This window comes from Colletotrichum navitas (genome assembly GCF_030913465.1).
Source record: "Colletotrichum navitas strain CBS 125086 chromosome Unknown LY79scaffold_92, whole genome shotgun sequence".
NCBI lineage: Eukaryota > Fungi > Ascomycota > Sordariomycetes > Glomerellales > Glomerellaceae > Colletotrichum > Colletotrichum navitas.
The window spans coordinates 1-16,263 of record NW_026850638.1 but is presented as its reverse complement, the minus strand read 5'-3'; the positions used below and the strand labels follow the sequence as shown (position 1 = coordinate 16,263).

Sequence of the window (16,263 nt, the reverse complement as noted above, 5' to 3'; positions counted from 1 at the left end):
ACAAGTACATCTACCCGTTCTCCGGTTCATAGTTAGTTTCCTAGAAATCAACTACTTCATCTTCTTCCTCCCCGTGTACATACAGTAGAAGGCGAATTAAGCGTCGCTGAAAGTTTAGTTAACATCTTTAGTGGTGGTGGTGTGGGCCTGTGGCTTATGCGGCTTGGCAGATTACCCCTGTAGGGACGAAGTTCTCAAGGGACAATCACTAACAGAGCCAGAACTGGATGCTGACAACAACTCCACTGGTAATCCGTTCAGGGGCCGGGGAGGGCATATCCGGAGATGATCTTGCCCAGGACTGTGAGGACGTTGCTGTTGAGGTTAGCGACGGCGTACACGCTACCGGTCGGGATTAGATAGATCAAGGCCAGAGCAAAGGCCACAAAGACGCCCCAGACCGGCATCTGGGTCTTGTAGACCACTTGTATGACGATGGTCAAGACTAGGACGACGACAGTGAGGACGGCGTACCACCACCACTTGGTGCCGGGGTACCTCTCGATGAGGCGGGCATGAATATCCTTCTTTCGTCCCGGGTTGAAGGCGCCGATGATATCCTTGTACTAGTTGAGGAAGATGTAGGTCGGCACGCAGGTCATAACGGCGAAAGAGATGCCGTAGCTCAACGCGAACGTCACCGGCATGAAGACAGGGCTGTACTTTTCGTACTCCTCCTTCATGAAGTTGCCATCTTTGCCGACAACACGCGTGGCGTGGTAGATCTGGCCAGTATTGTCATAAGTATCAGCTCCCGAGAACGGGAGGTATGATATGTACCACGTGTTGGTATAGTACAGCATGGGCGTGATGAGGGCGAAGATAACGACCCAGCCAGCAAAGACGTTGGCCTGCGCCCAGAACGGAACGACCAGGGGAGAGCCGTTGTATGCGATCTGTGACCAGTCAAAGGTGATGGGCAGGTAGGCGAGGCCTGTGGACATGCCGAAGAGGTTGTTTACCACCACGTTATCTACCAATGTCAGCAAACAGATATACGACTAGCGGGATGTGCAGGATTGGGAGTAACCTACTCGGCGCAGCCCAGCAAACGAACGCAAATGTGCTCAGGCCAGTGAAGAGGTATCCTGGAAGCCAGTATCAGAAGAAGCCGCCAACGAAGACGTAGAGGAAAAACCGATATCTCGAGATTCTCCAGCCATCGGCAATGGGGTTCGCTCGCCCATGCAAGGTCTGGAACAGAGCCGCGTTGGCCAGAGTCGAAGGCCAAATCATGTGCGGCGGCTCGACGATGAAGCGATGTGCCAGCCCGGCCATACCAAGACCAAATAGTTGCATCGACAAGCCGAGGAGGAACTGGTAGGACACCGGTGTGTCAAGACCGTAGAACGCCGAGGCCTTCTGCGCCTGAATGATGTCAGTGGCCTACGAAGGCCCGAAGGACAGGTTGGACATGATGGTGATGACGGCATGCTCCTTGATGTTGAAGTTATGGTCCGGGTTGAGGGTGAGGTCCCAGCGGCCAAAGACGCGGACCTTCTTGACAGGCAGCAGGCGAACCACGGCGCAGCCCACGGGGTACGACACCAGCTGAGAAACGAGCGACGAGATGGCGACGCCAGGATAGCGCATTGAGAAGAACTGGTTGATGCCGGAGCCGATCATGGTGAAAAGCACGCCGAGGATCCACATGCGGGGAGTGTTGACGGGCATGCTCGGGCCGTCCGTGTTGGGCACGTTGGCGCGGACCTCGGGGAAGGGCGAGTTGTCCGAGTCGATGTCGAAGTGATCCTCGATCTCGCCGAGGGCATAGGTTATGGCTTTGTCGAGGTCCTTGACGCTGGCGGCCTCGACGTTGGACGCCTGCTGGGTTATCACTGGATGTGCCCTAGCGATAACCTTGCTGTCGTCCTTCATTGTCGTGGCAGATATTGGTGACGTGGAGAAAGGAAGGACCGATATAAAAAGAGTGGTGGAGTGTCGGACTGGCGAGCTGTTCGCGTGCTGTGTTTGATATATACCTACATCCGGCACCCAGGATTCAAGTCGCTTTTGAGTTAGAGCCATATCTATCTGTCTGCAAATACCAATCTTCCCCAGAGTTTCGGGCCACCATCCTAATCAGTTTATCTGTTCTCCAAACACCCAACCCCCGCACTGTCCATATAACATTTCCCCCTTTGGTGGGTGTTTCTTCCATGACTGGTAGGCTGGGAATCGACCAGGGAGGTTCTATGGAAGGTCCAAGCTATCAGCCTAGACGCCGATGAACCATGTAACAGGGAATACTCTCTCCCATTCGCCCGATACGGATCCATGTGCAGAGGGCTGCAGGGAGGGCGGGAGAGAGATAAAGAGAGAAGCGGCGAGTAATGAGGGCCGATGAACGCTTGTTGGCACGTTAGCCTCTCCACCCGTTATATCTCCGAGGCCGGGATGAGGAGTTGGAGCGGAAGGGAAGGTCCAAGCCGGCGTGGACCCCCTGGATAAACTCGTCCGGAATGCGTGTGTTGACGGCCAAATGGGCCAATTATCACTTAGCAAGGACTGTGCAGAAGAGGGGATGCAGGGGAGCCAATGGAGTCGAGATGGGGTAAACCTAGTTGGTCGTCTTCTGCATCGGAGCGTCAGATGTGTCAGTAATTTCAGGACTACCTACAGAATCACTGGGAATACTTCATCAACAACCACGTCCTGAGAATGCCGGGTTGTTACCGTCTACGTGACCTTCTTTTATCTTGTTTCTTCCCTAGAGAGAATCTCAATCATTCGTGCAAGCATGGCCGGCAGCAGCTCTTCTTTGTCCAAGGCGTCGAGCATCGTAATCATTGGCGCGTGAGTAGTCACTGTTCATCAACATTCATCAACACATTTGTTTGGCTGAGAGCAACGCTAAGTACAAAACAATAGGGGGACCTTCGGGATCAGCACCGCGTATCATTTGGCAAAACGCGGTTACATGAACATCAAATGTCTTGACCGACACCCTTTGCCTAGTCTCGACTCCGCAGGCTATGACTTGAACAAAATCATCAGGACCGAATACGACGAGCCTCTTCACACAAATCTGGCTCTGGAAGCCCTCAATTCTTGGAGGCAACCGGAATGGAATGGTATCTTCCATGAAACGGTGAGTTGACAGCCCCGGCCTTTGGACAGCAGGCTTGACTGTCATTACTGTTTGCTCATGCTCCAGCCAGGGCCGCATCGTCACAACATCCGGAGACCCTCTAGCAGAGAAGCACCTCAAAGAGGCTTACGAGAATTTGAGGAAGGCTGGGCAGGCTGATAGTCTGGAGCTGGTTGAGGGCAAGGAGCAGATAGCCAAGCACGTTCCCCAGCTGCGCAACGCAAACGGCATCGAGAATTGGAAGGGACTCTGGAACAGTCAAGGCGGCTGGGCCCATGCCAAGAAGTCCCTTGAGAAATGGGGTCAAGAGGCACAGGACATGGGCGTCAAGTTCGTTTCCGGTGCCGAGGGCACCATGACCGGGCTGAGCCTCGATGGTTCGGGCAACCTTATAGGAATCCAGGTTGCTTCGGGCGGCGTTGTGCGCGCGGATAGGTACATACTTTGCACCGGGGCGGCGTCGCCGGCCGTGCTTCCCGAGCTGTCCAGGGAGATGTGGACGAAGTGCTGGTCTTTGGCACACATTGAACTGACAGACGAGGAAATCGACCAGTGGGAAGGGATTCCCGTGGTGGACAACTTTGAGCTGGGCTTCACCTTTGAGCCGGACCCCGAAACCAGTAGGTCGACAATTGCCAACCTAACGGAGGTGGTTGCTAACATTTATCCAAGAGTGGATGAAGATCTGCGACGGATCCCCAGGATACCAGTACCGCGTCGGGACCTATACCGACCCCTCGGGCAAAGTGGAACACTACTCGGTCCCTCGGTATGCGAGCGCGCACCCAGAAGACGGCATCCCCGAAGAGGCCTCCGATGCCATCAGGCGCTTCATTGATACCGTCATGCCGCAGTTCTCGGGGCGGCCACTCCTAGGCGCCAGGGTCTGCTGGTGCACCGACTCCCCCGATGCCTACTGGCTGATTGACAACCATCCAAAACATCCGTCCCTGCTTCTGGCAACCGGAGACTCGGGACACGCGTTTAAGATGTTCCCCATCATTGGCGACTACATCTCTGACGCCCTGGAGGGCAAGGAGCGGGGTTTGAGGTCGGAGTGGAAGTATGGCAACAGGACATCGAGGCCCGTGACCACTCGCCCGGGAACGGAAGTCAAGGACCTCAGAGACGTTTTGAATTTGAATCCGTAGAAAAAAGTCTTGATCACTGTGTAATAATGCAGAGGAAAATCAGATTTGTCCAAAACAAGGGCCTGAGACAGCTTCTGTCATTCCCAAGTCGAGAGGATGCTACCCTCGAATTTCAAACCACCGCCCAGCTTGATAGAAGAGTCATATCTAAGATTGCTCGTATTCAACCGTTGTTTCTGTTGTGACCCTGATGCACATGCTTGCCACTCGCTGAGCTGGAGTCTGATGAGAGCTACCCTCAGCCACTGATTGAATTGCCCCCTCACTGTGAACGCTGCAGCGATCCTCATCCCGCTGGTTCGACTCGATGGTGGTCTTGCGGCGACTCGTGCAGTCCCTACGAAACGCGCTGCTTGGCCAAGGTCCCACGACGTCCTCGTCCGCGTCACCCCTCGGCACTTCTTTTGACGAAAACGAGACGTCGTCGTGTGAGTGTAGCCTGTAGGCCTCCGACTGGACGGTGCGGGGCTTCTTGATATCAAGGACCCTTATTGTGTACGGGTTTGTGGCGTGGTAGCCTCTGCTGTTCGGGTTTGATCTCTTGCACTTGGAGCAACCCATGTGGGAAGTGACAAATATGGGTAGGTAACGCACGAAGAACGGCTTGAGAGCCGGGACAGAGGCGCACATGACTCCAGCATTGACTTCAACCGATGCCCAATTCAGTTGTTTTTGGAGGTCAAAGGTGAAATCCTTACTTGTCAATAGTAGCGGAAGGATAGTCGTGCGTCTGATGGCACAGATACATACACTGTGGAAAGGTCAGCAAAATCGGATCTTGAATCTATCTTTTTTTCCTCGAGGCGAATGTCAACCTACAGTCCTCCCGTGGCGAATAGCAGGATCAAAGACAGTTTCTGCATCTTGGCCATCTGAAGAGGGAGGATGATCCTAAGGGGGAGGATCAGACAAACGACATCCATGGCGATGTTGGTACCGCTGAGAGCCAGAAAGATTGCGCCTTTATTAACGCATGTGGCCCCGGCTTGCGCCGAAAGATCCCAAGACGCGTGGATCGGTCTGCAGCTGAAAAGGAGCAAGAACAAGTAGATCAACGCGTAGGTCGTGGCGAAGACAATGAACGCCATGGTGACCATTCTGAACCACCGCTCTGGCGAAAGGCGCAGATAGAGGAAAAGTAGGGAGAGCTTCGCCGTTGTGACGCTAAGGGAGTAGATCAGGACCGCGATCAAGCCATGCTAGATACACAGTCAGCTGCTGACGATCTGGCACACTGACAGCATCTTGCACAAAGACGACTGTCAAAAGGGATAGCTGCCTACCAGCAGAAATCCAGGAGAAAAGTCGACGCGCTTGACCTGCCACAAGTGAGCCCCCACGCCGAGCTCACACACTGGCAAAATTAGCATGTGTAGGAGTAAGCGGGTACTGGCGAGCTGAGCTCACGCTTGATCGATAGGCCGAAGAAGATTACGGCCAGTCCCAGCGAGATACCGATGAGATCTGGGAGGGCAAACGTCAGCGCGGAAGAAAGATGATGAAAAACAGATATTCCAGGAACAGTATTAGCACCTCACTCACAGTCGTCGAGACCGAAAGCTTTCTTGGTCAGAGATATCCTTGTGAATGCCCTCAAGGCAACAAAAACGATGGAAAGCGAAGTAAGTGCGCCACTTAAAGCAATCACTCCTGAAGTGACGGTCCCGGCTTCGAACCGACCCTGACCAGCAGGCGGTTCAGCCATGTACTTGGAAGCAGAAGCATCCATTTCTTCACCGGTAGCGCCTGAAGCCTTCGTGGCTGATGGAGGTTCTTTGGTACAAGGCAGCTCGAGAATTAGAAAAGACACATGGTCTTAAGTTTATGTTGAAGGTGGGATCCAGGGGATTGGGATACGACCATTCCACGTGGATCACTCGAAAAGCAGACTGGGGCCCTCAGCACTTTTTGAACATGCTGTGCCTTCCTGACTAGATAGGAGGCATACACAGCAAGGGGGCTACGGGCAAATCAAATCACTGCTAAGGAGCAAATGGAGTTAACGCTTTCTGTTGCGGCCTGTCTCTGATTGTGCATGGCTAAATATTTGCATTGAGACCGGGTGGTGGACATGCAACTTCTATGCGTCTCTGCTTGAGGAATCGCATGGAATGAAGTGAGATAGAAGAAGCAACTTGCGATAAGAACAAGGATCACTCGTAGCCTGAGCTGCTATGCTCAAACGGAAAGGAAGAGGTGCAGGTGGCTTATTATTGCCCAGAGAGGCGGGAGTACTGGGCCTGGGGGCCAAAAGAAAGTGAGTACATTTCGACGCATGCGGCTCGGAAAAGCAAAGATGTGGTCAAACCCGAACCACGAGGATCGGGGATCGGCGGAAAAAAAAGCAACGGTCGTGAGAGCCCTAGCAGACGGAGTACCCATACCCGACGTAATATCAACCGGGACCCCCAGGTTTCTTAACCCGCTTCAAAGGTCCCTGCTGCTACCGTATGAGTCTGGGCTTTAGATTGGCGACTTATAACAATCGGTTCGCCCACACCAGGAACGTGCGAGCCGCGAGAGGCATAGCAAGATCTGTACCAATGAAACTGAAACTCTGACTTCCTGGATGTTGTTCTCCAGTTCGTTAAGCACGCATTTTCGGCTGATTATGCATGCTTCTAGGTGTCTCCCAGGGTTGAGAAGCATGCACCACCAAGGCCTGCAACGTCGATCGAGCGGACCTGATCCGCCATGCATATATATTCGATCACAAACACGGGTGACTTGAGTGGCTGACTTAGCCTCTTGACCGTGTACTTGGCATATGCAAATCAACGCGCTGGTCGGTTTCAAATCTTAGTTCAAGCTGTGCAGGGGGCGACAGGAGCTTATATCGTCAGCTTGGTAATGCGGACAAATTGGTTTACTGAAGAGTTGCTCCAATATTTCGTCGTTGGGGCTTGAAGAGCCAAACGGAAAGCGGAGCAGTTGGAATAGAACCACTGGAACTGTGGACTTTGCTACTCTTATACGGCCTTCGTGGGTATCAAGATGTGTTGATGTCAGGATGCCCACTACAGATTCAGTAAACAAGGCTCTCATATCCCTCTGGGGATGTTCTAATTTTAACAAAGCACAGATATTTTTGTATGTAATAACTGCCGCAGCTTCTTCATCGGCAGACAATGCCATTGCTACCATCGCCAAATTATTATCAGCATATTGCGGATTTGATGGATTTCATAAGAGAAAGGTGATAGAGATATATGTACTCTGAATCATGATATTAATTATTAATCATAAATTTCGTGGTCAGTTCATGTCTTTGTGATATAGATATATCCGTAACCAACGGGCCTATGCTGCCGGTGCTCTTCCTGGCTTGTCGCTCTCATGATAACCTTCGATGTCCCCGTTGATGCTATCTCCGTCACCAATTACTATAGCCACCTAAAGAGTTGCAGAAAATGTCGGGGTTGCAGGCGAGTGTATTGGCAGCACGTCATGCCTCTGACGCATTCGGTTGGCGGACTCCCCAAATTCCGAAGATAAGGGCTCCCGTGAGCCCTTTCCTCTATATCCTGTTGTGCCGGCACATGCCAACAGTGGACGCATGAGCGGAAGACACGCGCAGACGATGGCGCTGGTCAATTCGGCGACGCCCAAGAGCGTGAGCGGAACGATCTCGTAATATTCGTCACTACTGCCTAAACCCAATTGCATGCTAATTATTCTCATGACTGACAGGGCGCACGTACTAGTTTCAAATGTCAGACCTTCCGATTTAAACTCCATAGCAGTGATCGGGGGATGTAGAAGCGGCAGCTTACAAGATACCAACTCCGAAGCTGGCAATGAGCCCGGCTTTCTGCAATGCTGCGAGGCGCATTCGTCCTACAAGAATGATAGGGAGCATGAAAACTATGATACCCGTAACAAGGTTTGAGGCACCGGATAAGTAGTTGAAAACGATGAATCCTGTCGACTTGACATTTGGGAGCTTGTTCGGATCAGGGTCGGTAAACCCCCTCGTAGCAACCCCACCAAGAATGAGCAACGAGGTTGAAATAAGGAACAATACTCCCAGAAACACATCGCATAGCAGCTTTATGTTTGGGAGAGCAAATGCTCGGCGATGTTGCGCGAGATATGTTGCTTTGACGAAGGGGAATGCAACTTGGTACATTAAGGACGCTGCGACGAGAAACTATGCTCTATGTCAGCAGGCTTGCAACAAGAACAACTTCGAGGAGTATCATACAGGGGCATCTTTCTTGATCATTGATGGCGTTACAGTCCATATGTGTCGGCCGAGTGCACCGTATATCGCGCCTAGAGCAGGGAATGCTGTTAGCCTCCATAATATTGGACTACGGATATACACTCGCTAGCACTAGCACTTACCGCACTTGATCAAGGCAATCTGAGCAACAGCAAGAAACTTTAGTTGAGTTTAGCAAGCGAAATATAGTCGATGGGGACTTCACGAACTGACAGCCGAGCAAATGAACATTGTATCGTCCAATTTCCATGCGCGCATAAGATACCCTCTGATGTATACTCTAACTCCCATGAATATTCCGATGAGCCCTATGGATGCCGAGGTGACTCCAACGATAAGAGAAATCCTGGTATCCGTAGGAAGATGCTCCATATCCGTTGCCCCTTGGAGGGCGTATGGGTTCGTATGTTGCTAGTTTTCCGTTGCGGCGCAGTTTTATGATCGAAATGCAGCGACTGTGGGGCGAGAAAATGCCAGCCAATGCGGTTGAAGCGCAGGTCTTCTTGATTCAAGATACAACGCTTGAATTTATATGGGATATAGTGCTTGGGATTAGAAAGGAGACCGAAAGAGATGTCGTTGCCCGTGCAGTGTCGTTCGAGTCTTCCGTGTTATGGGCACGTTGGCAGGGCGGAACTTGCATACCAAAGCACGAAGAGAGTACTGCGGAAGAAAAGAAAAAGAAGAAGAAGGCCAAAATGAGGGGAAGGGGGAGGGGGGGCAAGAGAACAATAAAGACTGAGTTACAGGAAGAAAACAATAAAGTTCCAAGCGATTAGTGGCAAGGCTTAGGAATGGCTGTGTATATTGGATCGTTGTGGCCGCTTCCACCAAAAGGGCATCCGTACCTTCAGGCCGGATGCGGTGCGATCATACCAAGTCATTCCATAGTCCAAACGCGTGGCGTTGAGATGGGCCAAGCGACATCTCTTTGTCTCGCCACTTTGGGGTTTCCTGTCTCACTCGTCGCTAGGAATACGAATGATGCCCAAGTTGTCGATCATGACAGTAGATCCGGACCCAGTTGGGGAAACTGGGAGCTTGTTTACCGTTAGATTTATCGATCGGTCTTTGATAACTTATCTCTCATCCCATATAACACTGTCTAGTAATCTGACCCCGATCGAGATAAAGGGAGTACTTGAGATGTGGTCCTTCTAGGGGGAAGAGTGGAACAGCCACGAGCCAAACCAATCTTCTTTTTTATATACTAGATTGAATACCGCCACGTTCTGATATCATTCCAACAAGCCTCTGGGATTTTCTTTTCTAGAATAGTCTTTTAGTTCGAATTTTGAACTTCGTTGAGACGGAAGTTAATGCAAAATACCCAAAAAAAACTCAACGACATATGGTGCAAGGTTGGCTGGAATCCTGACCCAAGCGATGATGCAGCGGAACTGTGAAAATGTCGAGCCAGCAAGTAGAGAACAAGTTTGAACTTGGCCCCGATGTGGTAGCCGCCATAGATGAGTCCGTTGCAAAACAGTCCATCCGGGCTCTGGTCAATGTAGTTCCAGGTTTTCGGGGACTATAAAACAGTAAACTTGGAAGCCGGATGAGTTTGCACCGGCTTCGCGGTACAGAGGCCAGGAACAGAGCTACATGCAGCCAATTTCTGGAAAAGATTCCCAGTCTTTTTGAGTACCATCATTCTGAAAAAGTAAAAGAAAGGAAAAGGAAGAAGGAAAAGGAAAATAACAGCCTCAAGGTCCAGATCCCTTTGACAGTTGTGAATAGCTACTACTAATGTTTGGACAGAAAGGGATCGTCTAACAGCTTGCCCCAGCCCGTTTACCCATCAGTCTGGAGAGGCCTCAACGATTTGCCCTTCAGTCGACATGATTGCCAGAAACAAGATTATTGAAGATCGGCAAATAGCCATTTTCAGAGGGGTGAACTTCACTTTTCCATGAACTTTACTTTTCCAGAGTGATGTTCACGCTAACATGGTTGGTTCCAGCCCAGGTGGGGTAACGCTAGAGGTCTCACAGAGCTGCTGTGGAATGACCTGCATTAGCGAGTCTTCGATGGGCATGCCCGCCAATTTAAGACCCTGTCTGTCACCTTCTCCCCCCTGCCTTCCCCTTCCACTTGCGTGTAAACCTCGCAACAACAACATCACCACTTTTAACGCGATCGCGCATCGCCCGAGACGATGAGCGCGTCCACATGTCCCCTAACGCGCCCGACACATCGACGACCCCGGCAGAGATAGCATTCGCCGATGATGCCGAGCCTTTCATCCCCAAGCCCTTGATCGACGATCTCTTGCGCACGCGCTACTGCATCCCGGGGTCCGTCTTCCTCGTCGAGGACATTGAGTCGCTCCCCGTTCCGCGCTCGAGACGATGGCGCGCCGTGAGGCTGATGCTCGGCGACGGTGAGCTCTGCATACAGGCCTTGCTCCGCGGGGAGATGCACCGTTTCCTCGATTCGGGCGCCGTTAGGGTTGGCTGCTACGTGCGCTTGGGCGACTTTGGCCTTCGTTTCCACAATGGCACGGATGACGCCCATCGCTCTGGTGGGACACGGCAACTGGTCTACTTGGTTGTTCATGACCTGGTCACTGTTGGGTGGCATAGGTCTCTTACGGTCCCCGGCCCGATGCCCCAGCAGCCTCATCAACAAAAGGCAGAGGACGCTTCCGTCTCGGACAGTGATCTCGACTTAGACGGTGTGGAAGCTCTTGCTGATCTGCCTCGTCAAACACAAGATCCGAGTCCGTGTGCCCTACCAAGCACGAAGCCGAACCGGCAAACTCGGGAGGAACCTGCGAAGGAACATTTGGATGAGGAACACGACGCAGGAGAGGATTTTGAGGTTATGCAAGTGTCGGCAGCCAAGGCGACACAGCGAAGAGCCCAGGCAAGGAACAGGACGGCAGCCGTCGCTCTGCCACGTGACTGGACGGACCCAACCATCCCCTTGAAGCTGACGCCCCTGCGATCCATCCCGAACTTGCCTTACAAACAGAACTGGTCCGTCAACGTCCTCGCCATCGTGACGTCGCTTTCCGATGTCGAGCCTTCCCACATGCCCCCGCACACCCAGAGGACGGCGAGACTGGCTGATCCAAGCACTACCAAACACGTCATCCTCACTGTCTTCCTCGACGCGGAAGAGTTCAATCCCAAGATTGGCAATGCTGTGCTTCTTGTTGGCGTCAAGAATCACCGCTTCGACGGCGGCTGCCTGAAGAAGTACGTCAGCGACAAGCCCAAGCCGGGCGCCCGCTGGTGGTTTGAGGAGCCACGGCAATTTGACTGGTGCGACGTCGACGGCCTGGTTCAGTGGTGGAAGCAGTCGCAACAACAGCGGGCGGTCGTCGAAAATGCATGACTCGGGAATGTCACATTTGCCACAGAGTAAAGACCCCGAATCGTGTCAGTACATGTATGTAAATGAAGCGGGCCAAAAAAGTCTTGGTAGTGGTTTCAGTTATTAACTCCTTGCCTCCCAAACGTGTTGATTCTCAGCCAAGACATGAACCTTCGTGGCATCTAGTTTACACCCCATGAACCCAGCACGTTCCGTCCACCTCCATTGATCCCCTTTCCGCTCCCTTTCTCGAGCCGTTTCACTCGATTTACCAGCAATCCAACGCAGACTGGGCTGACAACGGTGCAAAGGGTGATGGCCCACGTCACGATCAAGAACACTTCGGAGGGCTGGTCCTGAGCACCCGACCCGCCACTGAAGACACCGGTGCTCTCAGCCAGTGCCGAGATCAGATAGCCAATCTCGCCGCGTGCGATCATCGCAAAGCCGAGGATGCAGGCCGGGTATACCGATACAGGCATTTCCGGCTCCGGAATTGCGTTACTCGGAGCAATTTCGCCTTGTCGGGCGTTGTGGGGCTGTAGAGGCGCTTCACTGGCCTGGCCATCCTGCTTGAGCTGGTCTTGGCCTCGCTGTAGCCGTATCTCGTCGTTTAAAGGAACATCCGTCCTGGCTCCTCTGCACGGCGCTCCAGGGGCAAGCTTCTTGGACTGCTTCTTGGACTGCTTCCTACCCGCGCCGGAGATATTCTTGGCAACTCGCTGCACCATCCGGAGGGGGCTCGCAAAAGATAGTAGCCACACGCCGCAGATCATTTTACCCATCATCATCAGGATGGCGTATACAGCGCCACGCCAGAGAATAGGGCCGGAAAACATTCTTGTGACGGGCACGGAAAAGCCGATGGATGCCTGTATTTTTCAGCATATGTCAATACACAACCGAAGATCGAAGCAACTTACGAAGAAGAACGGTTTGAGGACCTTTTCAACAGCTTTGCCATAGTAATGCTCGTAAACCTCCACGCACGAATTGTATACGTTCGGCTCCCTGACACGAGGGGCTGCATCAGCCGTTGATGAAGTTGTAGCACTTGCCTCCGCGGATGGATCATCCTTGACCGCTTTCGTATCGTCCATCTTCGAGGAAGTCCCTGCCGCAGGAGCTTTATTCTCGTTATCCGCGCGAGCTGCAAGATGGGGCACTTCGCTGTCCCACCAACTGATGGTTGCACCAGCAATGTACGCGGCAAGCAAGCTCGAGGTACCAGCAAATGTGCCTCCAACTACCAGCCCAAAGAGCCAACACGTATGGATGACAAGCGCGGTTTGACGTAGCCGCAAGAGCTCGTTAAGTTTCGAACTGGGGCTCTTCTCGCGCATTGCGTTCAGTCGACGCGTGGCCGGTGCCACGACAAACGCGCACGCCGCCGGCACCAGCGTTGCGAAACCCAGCGAGGCCAGAACTGGTCGGACCACGGCGACGGCGCCGAACTCGCCGCTGCCGCCGCCGAGGTTCGAGACGACCTGAACCATGATCAGACCGACAACGTCGTCCATCATCGCAGCGCTGGTTAAGACAACGCCCATGCGCGTCGTCGACAGGCCGCTGGTTCCGAGCACCGTAAAGGTTGTGCCCAGGCTAGTTGAGCACAGCGCAGCGCCGGCGGCAAAGGCCTGCAGCGGGGTCACGCCGGCCATGGAGCCGAGTGTGAATGAGACGCCGATGGGCACGGCGATGCCGGTGATGGCAACGGCGGCGGAGAGAAGGAGATTCGCCTTGAGAGACTTGATCGAGGTGGAGAGGCCGCCTGGATACTGTCAGCCGGAAACCGATCAGGAATGGCGGCATGCGGCTATCATCAACCTTCAAATACGATCAAGATCAGTCCTAGATAGCCGAGCTGCACGACCGAGTGCTCCATTTCTGCGGACAGCCATTTGGCACCGGGCGTCCCCCAGGCGATGCCAAGGAAGACCTGGCCGACCAGGCCGCAGTAAACGAGCTTGTCGAGGCCATAGTTGACGCTGTTCAGCAGTAGCAGGAAGCAAGAGAGGGCGATGACCGTGGTGATAGCGGGCTCATGGTAGGCCAACGAGGACGCGGTTGTTGCCATCAGTTATGATGCATTCATGCGCGAACGTATAGGGTGTTGACGTTCACAGTACGTTGTACCGTGTAGGAGAAACAGGGCTTTGCTGGAATCCGTCAAAGTCAGCAAGCCAAATCCCCTACCCATCGACTCTGTGATCATACCAACGCAAGAGCTGAGGTTGATCACAGCAAGTCGTGTGAACCAAGAGAGTTAACGCAGTTCTTGGCGTTGATACTGATTTTGCTTGGGTTAAGTAGGCTTGTGGTTTCATTTGATACGGAGTACCAGCTGGAATATTACGTAAGTAGTCAGCCTAACGCATGACATCATTACCTCAAACCACATCCATTCCAGTCTCATTCCAGTGGTCGGTTACACTCCATTCTCCTGTAATTTGCTGATAGGCGGATTCAAACGCCTGGGTTTAAAGACTCTGTGTTTTGTTTACTGACCAATCAGATATCGATGATCACACCCCGAACAGCCGTATAAGCCCCCAGTAAAAATATTTCATAGCAAGTAAAAGTTGAGAAATGTGATAAAAAGTTTGAATATCGAATAGACTGATCCAGCCAGGTATAATAATGATGATAGTACAACAAACGCCTTCCACATCAAGTTCCAGTGTGCCAATCCCAAATGCCCGCTGCCGAATCTCGTGATGTCCAGCCACGATGTGATGCAAATCTCGGATTCTGTAAAAGTCGCTGAGTACTTGTATTTTTGCCGTCCAAATCGCCTTGTCAATGACGTATTTTTATCCAGGCTGTCTGGTTCTCATGCCCCAAGAAGAGGCTCGCGCTCCGTTGCTAATTCTTGTTCTTCTTGCCGTCCTTCTTGTCCCCACCGGACCCGGTGGAGTTGTTGGCAGGCGGAATAGCGCCGGCGAGGTTGAGGCAGGAGTTGTTGTCCGGGTTCGCGAGGTTGATGGTGACGTCCAGCTTCTGGCCGGGGAGAATGAAGTTGGGGTCCGCGATCTTGTTCTGTTTGGCGATATCGCAAATGCCCGAGTTCAGGAGCTTTGCGATCTGGCCTAGGGTGTCTCCCTTTTCCACGACGAGTGTCACGTTGCGGGTGGCGTTATTGATCTGACCGGCGGCGGCGGCGGCTGCCTGCTGAGCAGACGGTATTGACTGTCTCTTTGTCGGGAGGGTCTCAGAGCCGGGGGTTAACAGGTTTGGGAGGCTTCTGGTGATGAGACCTCGGGGGTCTGTCGGGGGATCAGGGTTGGCTATCGGGCTGGCTTGGGAGAGGGTTGTGAGGCCAGCTAGGGCGAAGTAATAGACGGAGGCACGCATGGTGATGGATCTTGTAACGTGCTGTTCTTTGAGATAGATGAGTGATAGGGTTTTGAGTTCAGTAGGTGACAAGACTAGCGAATAAAGAGGGATATTAAGTCACATAAGGATGGGAAACGGTGAATTTATGTCAGCCCAGATAATGTCCCGCAAGGAAGACTGGTCAAGAAGATTTGGTGGGGTCCTAGAAGAAAGTGAGATAGCTTTTGTCCCCCTTGTCTGTTAATGACTCTATATAGCACCCAAACACAGTTCCCTCTCTTCTCAAACAACGCTGCACCCGCTCAAAAGCCGTCATCTGTCAACTAACATGCCAATAATGTGATTGGTTCGCCACGTTGGAGGTTTAAAGTTTGGGCTGCCTACGCGACCGGTGTCAAGCGGACATCTATTACCTCGTTGTAAGTTGTAACTCACTCGATGGACAATAATCCCTGCTGAGCTTGTTACATAAAACCCAGCGATGCGGTAAGAGGGGGCCCCAACGGGCGGTGGAGTGTTCACGGCAGCCATTGTGATGGTTACCAAAAGCTAAAAGTATGGAGACCGGGGGGTTATGTAGGTGAGACTGAAACGAGCAGCGCGGGCGTGCGGGGTCTCATTCGGCGAACTCCGTGTGTCGCTACAGCCTACAGGTTACCTCGAGATCTCCCTTCATTTTCTCTCAGGCGCCTGCTGCTTTGTGTGAGTATGTCTATTGCTTCAGAGTTGGCAAGGGGATAGCTGCTGAGTGTGGGTCAGACACACTTAGCGACTTGAGACGAATTGTATCCTGCCCTAGGTGGCTCACTGTAGGACTACAGAACCCTGCAGCCCCTGGGGCAACACGGAAAGTTCGCTGGACAAGTTCCTCGAGTCAGGCCTTTCCGTCTCGGGGGTCCATAAGCGACCAACGCCATGCAATGTTTGGCGCAGCTTCAAATAGCACACGGTGTCGCTCTGCCTCCCGGTCAAAGGCAAGAAAGAATATCCTCATGGTCTCGTTTTGTAAGGATGCAATGCCCATCTTTCAACCGCGTTGTTTTGGATTCAGAGGCTCTCCTTGAGTATTGATCATCCATCAGAAAATCCTCCTCTACCACGGGGAATGGAAGATCAACATCTGCTTTGACATAGAGCTA

At 52.6% G+C, this 16,263-nt stretch overlaps 7 protein-coding genes across 7 annotated transcripts; 2 read left to right on the top strand and 5 right to left on the bottom strand.

The window, feature by feature from the left end:
* Positions 1-257: 257 nt before the first annotated feature.
* LY79DRAFT_583633 (OPT oligopeptide transporter protein-domain-containing protein) lies at positions 258-1,878 on the bottom strand (the record flags this gene model as incomplete). Its single annotated transcript, XM_060560341.1, has 3 exons — positions 258-566; positions 642-1,001; positions 1,429-1,878. The coding sequence occupies 3 exons, from the start codon at positions 1,876-1,878 to the stop codon at positions 258-260; spliced, it is 1,119 nt and encodes a 372-aa protein (XP_060409041.1).
* An 862-nt stretch (positions 1,879-2,740) lies between these two features.
* On the top strand, positions 2,741-4,242 carry LY79DRAFT_593905 (FAD dependent oxidoreductase; the record flags this gene model as incomplete). Its single annotated transcript, XM_060561620.1, has 4 exons — positions 2,741-2,796; positions 2,872-3,091; positions 3,162-3,711; positions 3,764-4,242. 4 exons carry the CDS (start codon positions 2,741-2,743, stop codon positions 4,240-4,242), a joined length of 1,305 nt encoding a protein of 434 aa, XP_060409040.1.
* Positions 4,243-4,389: 147 nt separating this feature from the next.
* On the bottom strand, positions 4,390-5,971 carry LY79DRAFT_525823 (uncharacterized protein; the record flags this gene model as incomplete). The annotated part of the gene is made up of 5 exons (XM_060555773.1): positions 4,390-4,993; positions 5,062-5,441; positions 5,526-5,596; positions 5,650-5,706; positions 5,785-5,971. The coding sequence occupies 5 exons, from the start codon at positions 5,969-5,971 to the stop codon at positions 4,390-4,392; spliced, it is 1,299 nt and encodes a 432-aa protein (XP_060409039.1).
* A 1,446-nt stretch (positions 5,972-7,417) lies between these two features.
* Positions 7,418-9,216, bottom strand: LY79DRAFT_568481 (uncharacterized protein). Its single transcript, XM_060558970.1, has 5 exons — positions 8,681-9,216; positions 8,590-8,626; positions 8,447-8,517; positions 8,016-8,392; positions 7,418-7,942 (listed from the first exon to the last, which is right to left on the bottom strand). The coding sequence occupies exons 1-5, from the start codon at positions 8,837-8,839 to the stop codon at positions 7,636-7,638; spliced, it is 951 nt and encodes a 316-aa protein (XP_060409038.1). The 5' UTR covers positions 8,840-9,216; the 3' UTR covers positions 7,418-7,635.
* A 1,356-nt stretch (positions 9,217-10,572) lies between these two features.
* Positions 10,573-11,917, top strand: LY79DRAFT_568478 (uncharacterized protein). The gene has a single exon (XM_060558969.1). It carries the CDS (start codon positions 10,640-10,642, stop codon positions 11,807-11,809), a length of 1,170 nt encoding a protein of 389 aa, XP_060409037.1. The 5' UTR covers positions 10,573-10,639; the 3' UTR covers positions 11,810-11,917.
* On the bottom strand, positions 11,918-14,137 carry LY79DRAFT_568473 (sodium/hydrogen exchanger family protein). The gene is made up of 4 exons (XM_060558968.1): positions 14,006-14,137; positions 13,616-13,947; positions 12,712-13,559; positions 11,918-12,660 (listed from the first exon to the last, which is right to left on the bottom strand). Exons 2-4 carry the CDS (start codon positions 13,863-13,865, stop codon positions 11,971-11,973), a joined length of 1,788 nt encoding a protein of 595 aa, XP_060409036.1. The 5' UTR covers positions 13,866-13,947; positions 14,006-14,137; the 3' UTR covers positions 11,918-11,970.
* Positions 14,138-14,404: 267 nt separating this feature from the next.
* LY79DRAFT_697537 (uncharacterized protein) lies at positions 14,405-15,655 on the bottom strand (the record flags this gene model as incomplete). The annotated part of the gene is made up of 2 exons (XM_060564858.1): positions 14,405-15,216; positions 15,538-15,655. 2 exons carry the CDS (start codon positions 15,653-15,655, stop codon positions 14,654-14,656), a joined length of 681 nt encoding a protein of 226 aa, XP_060409035.1. The 3' UTR covers positions 14,405-14,653.
* Between the last annotated feature and the right edge of the window lie 608 nt (positions 15,656-16,263).

Coding starts and splice junctions, on each gene's coding strand:
- LY79DRAFT_568481 (XM_060558970.1), bottom strand. CDS start 8,839: ATGGAGCATCTTCCTACGGATACCAGGATTTCTCTTATCGTTGGAGTC. Junction 8,518..8,589: donor GATTGCCTTGATCAAGTGCG/GTAAGTGCTAGT, acceptor TCCCTGCTCTAG/GCGCGATATACGGTGCACTC. Junction 8,393..8,446: donor TGATCAAGAAAGATGCCCCT/GTATGATACTCC, acceptor CATAGAGCATAG/TTTCTCGTCGCAGCGTCCTT.
- LY79DRAFT_568478 (XM_060558969.1), top strand. CDS start 10,640: ATGTCCCCTAACGCGCCCGACACATCGACGACCCCGGCAGAGATAGCA.
- LY79DRAFT_568473 (XM_060558968.1), bottom strand. CDS start 13,865: ATGGCAACAACCGCGTCCTCGTTGGCCTACCATGAGCCCGCTATCACC. Junction 13,560..13,615: donor GATCTTGATCGTATTTGAAG/GTTGATGATAGC, acceptor GACAGTATCCAG/GCGGCCTCTCCACCTCGATC. Junction 12,661..12,711: donor TCCTCAAACCGTTCTTCTTC/GTAAGTTGCTTC, acceptor TGAAAAATACAG/GCATCCATCGGCTTTTCCGT.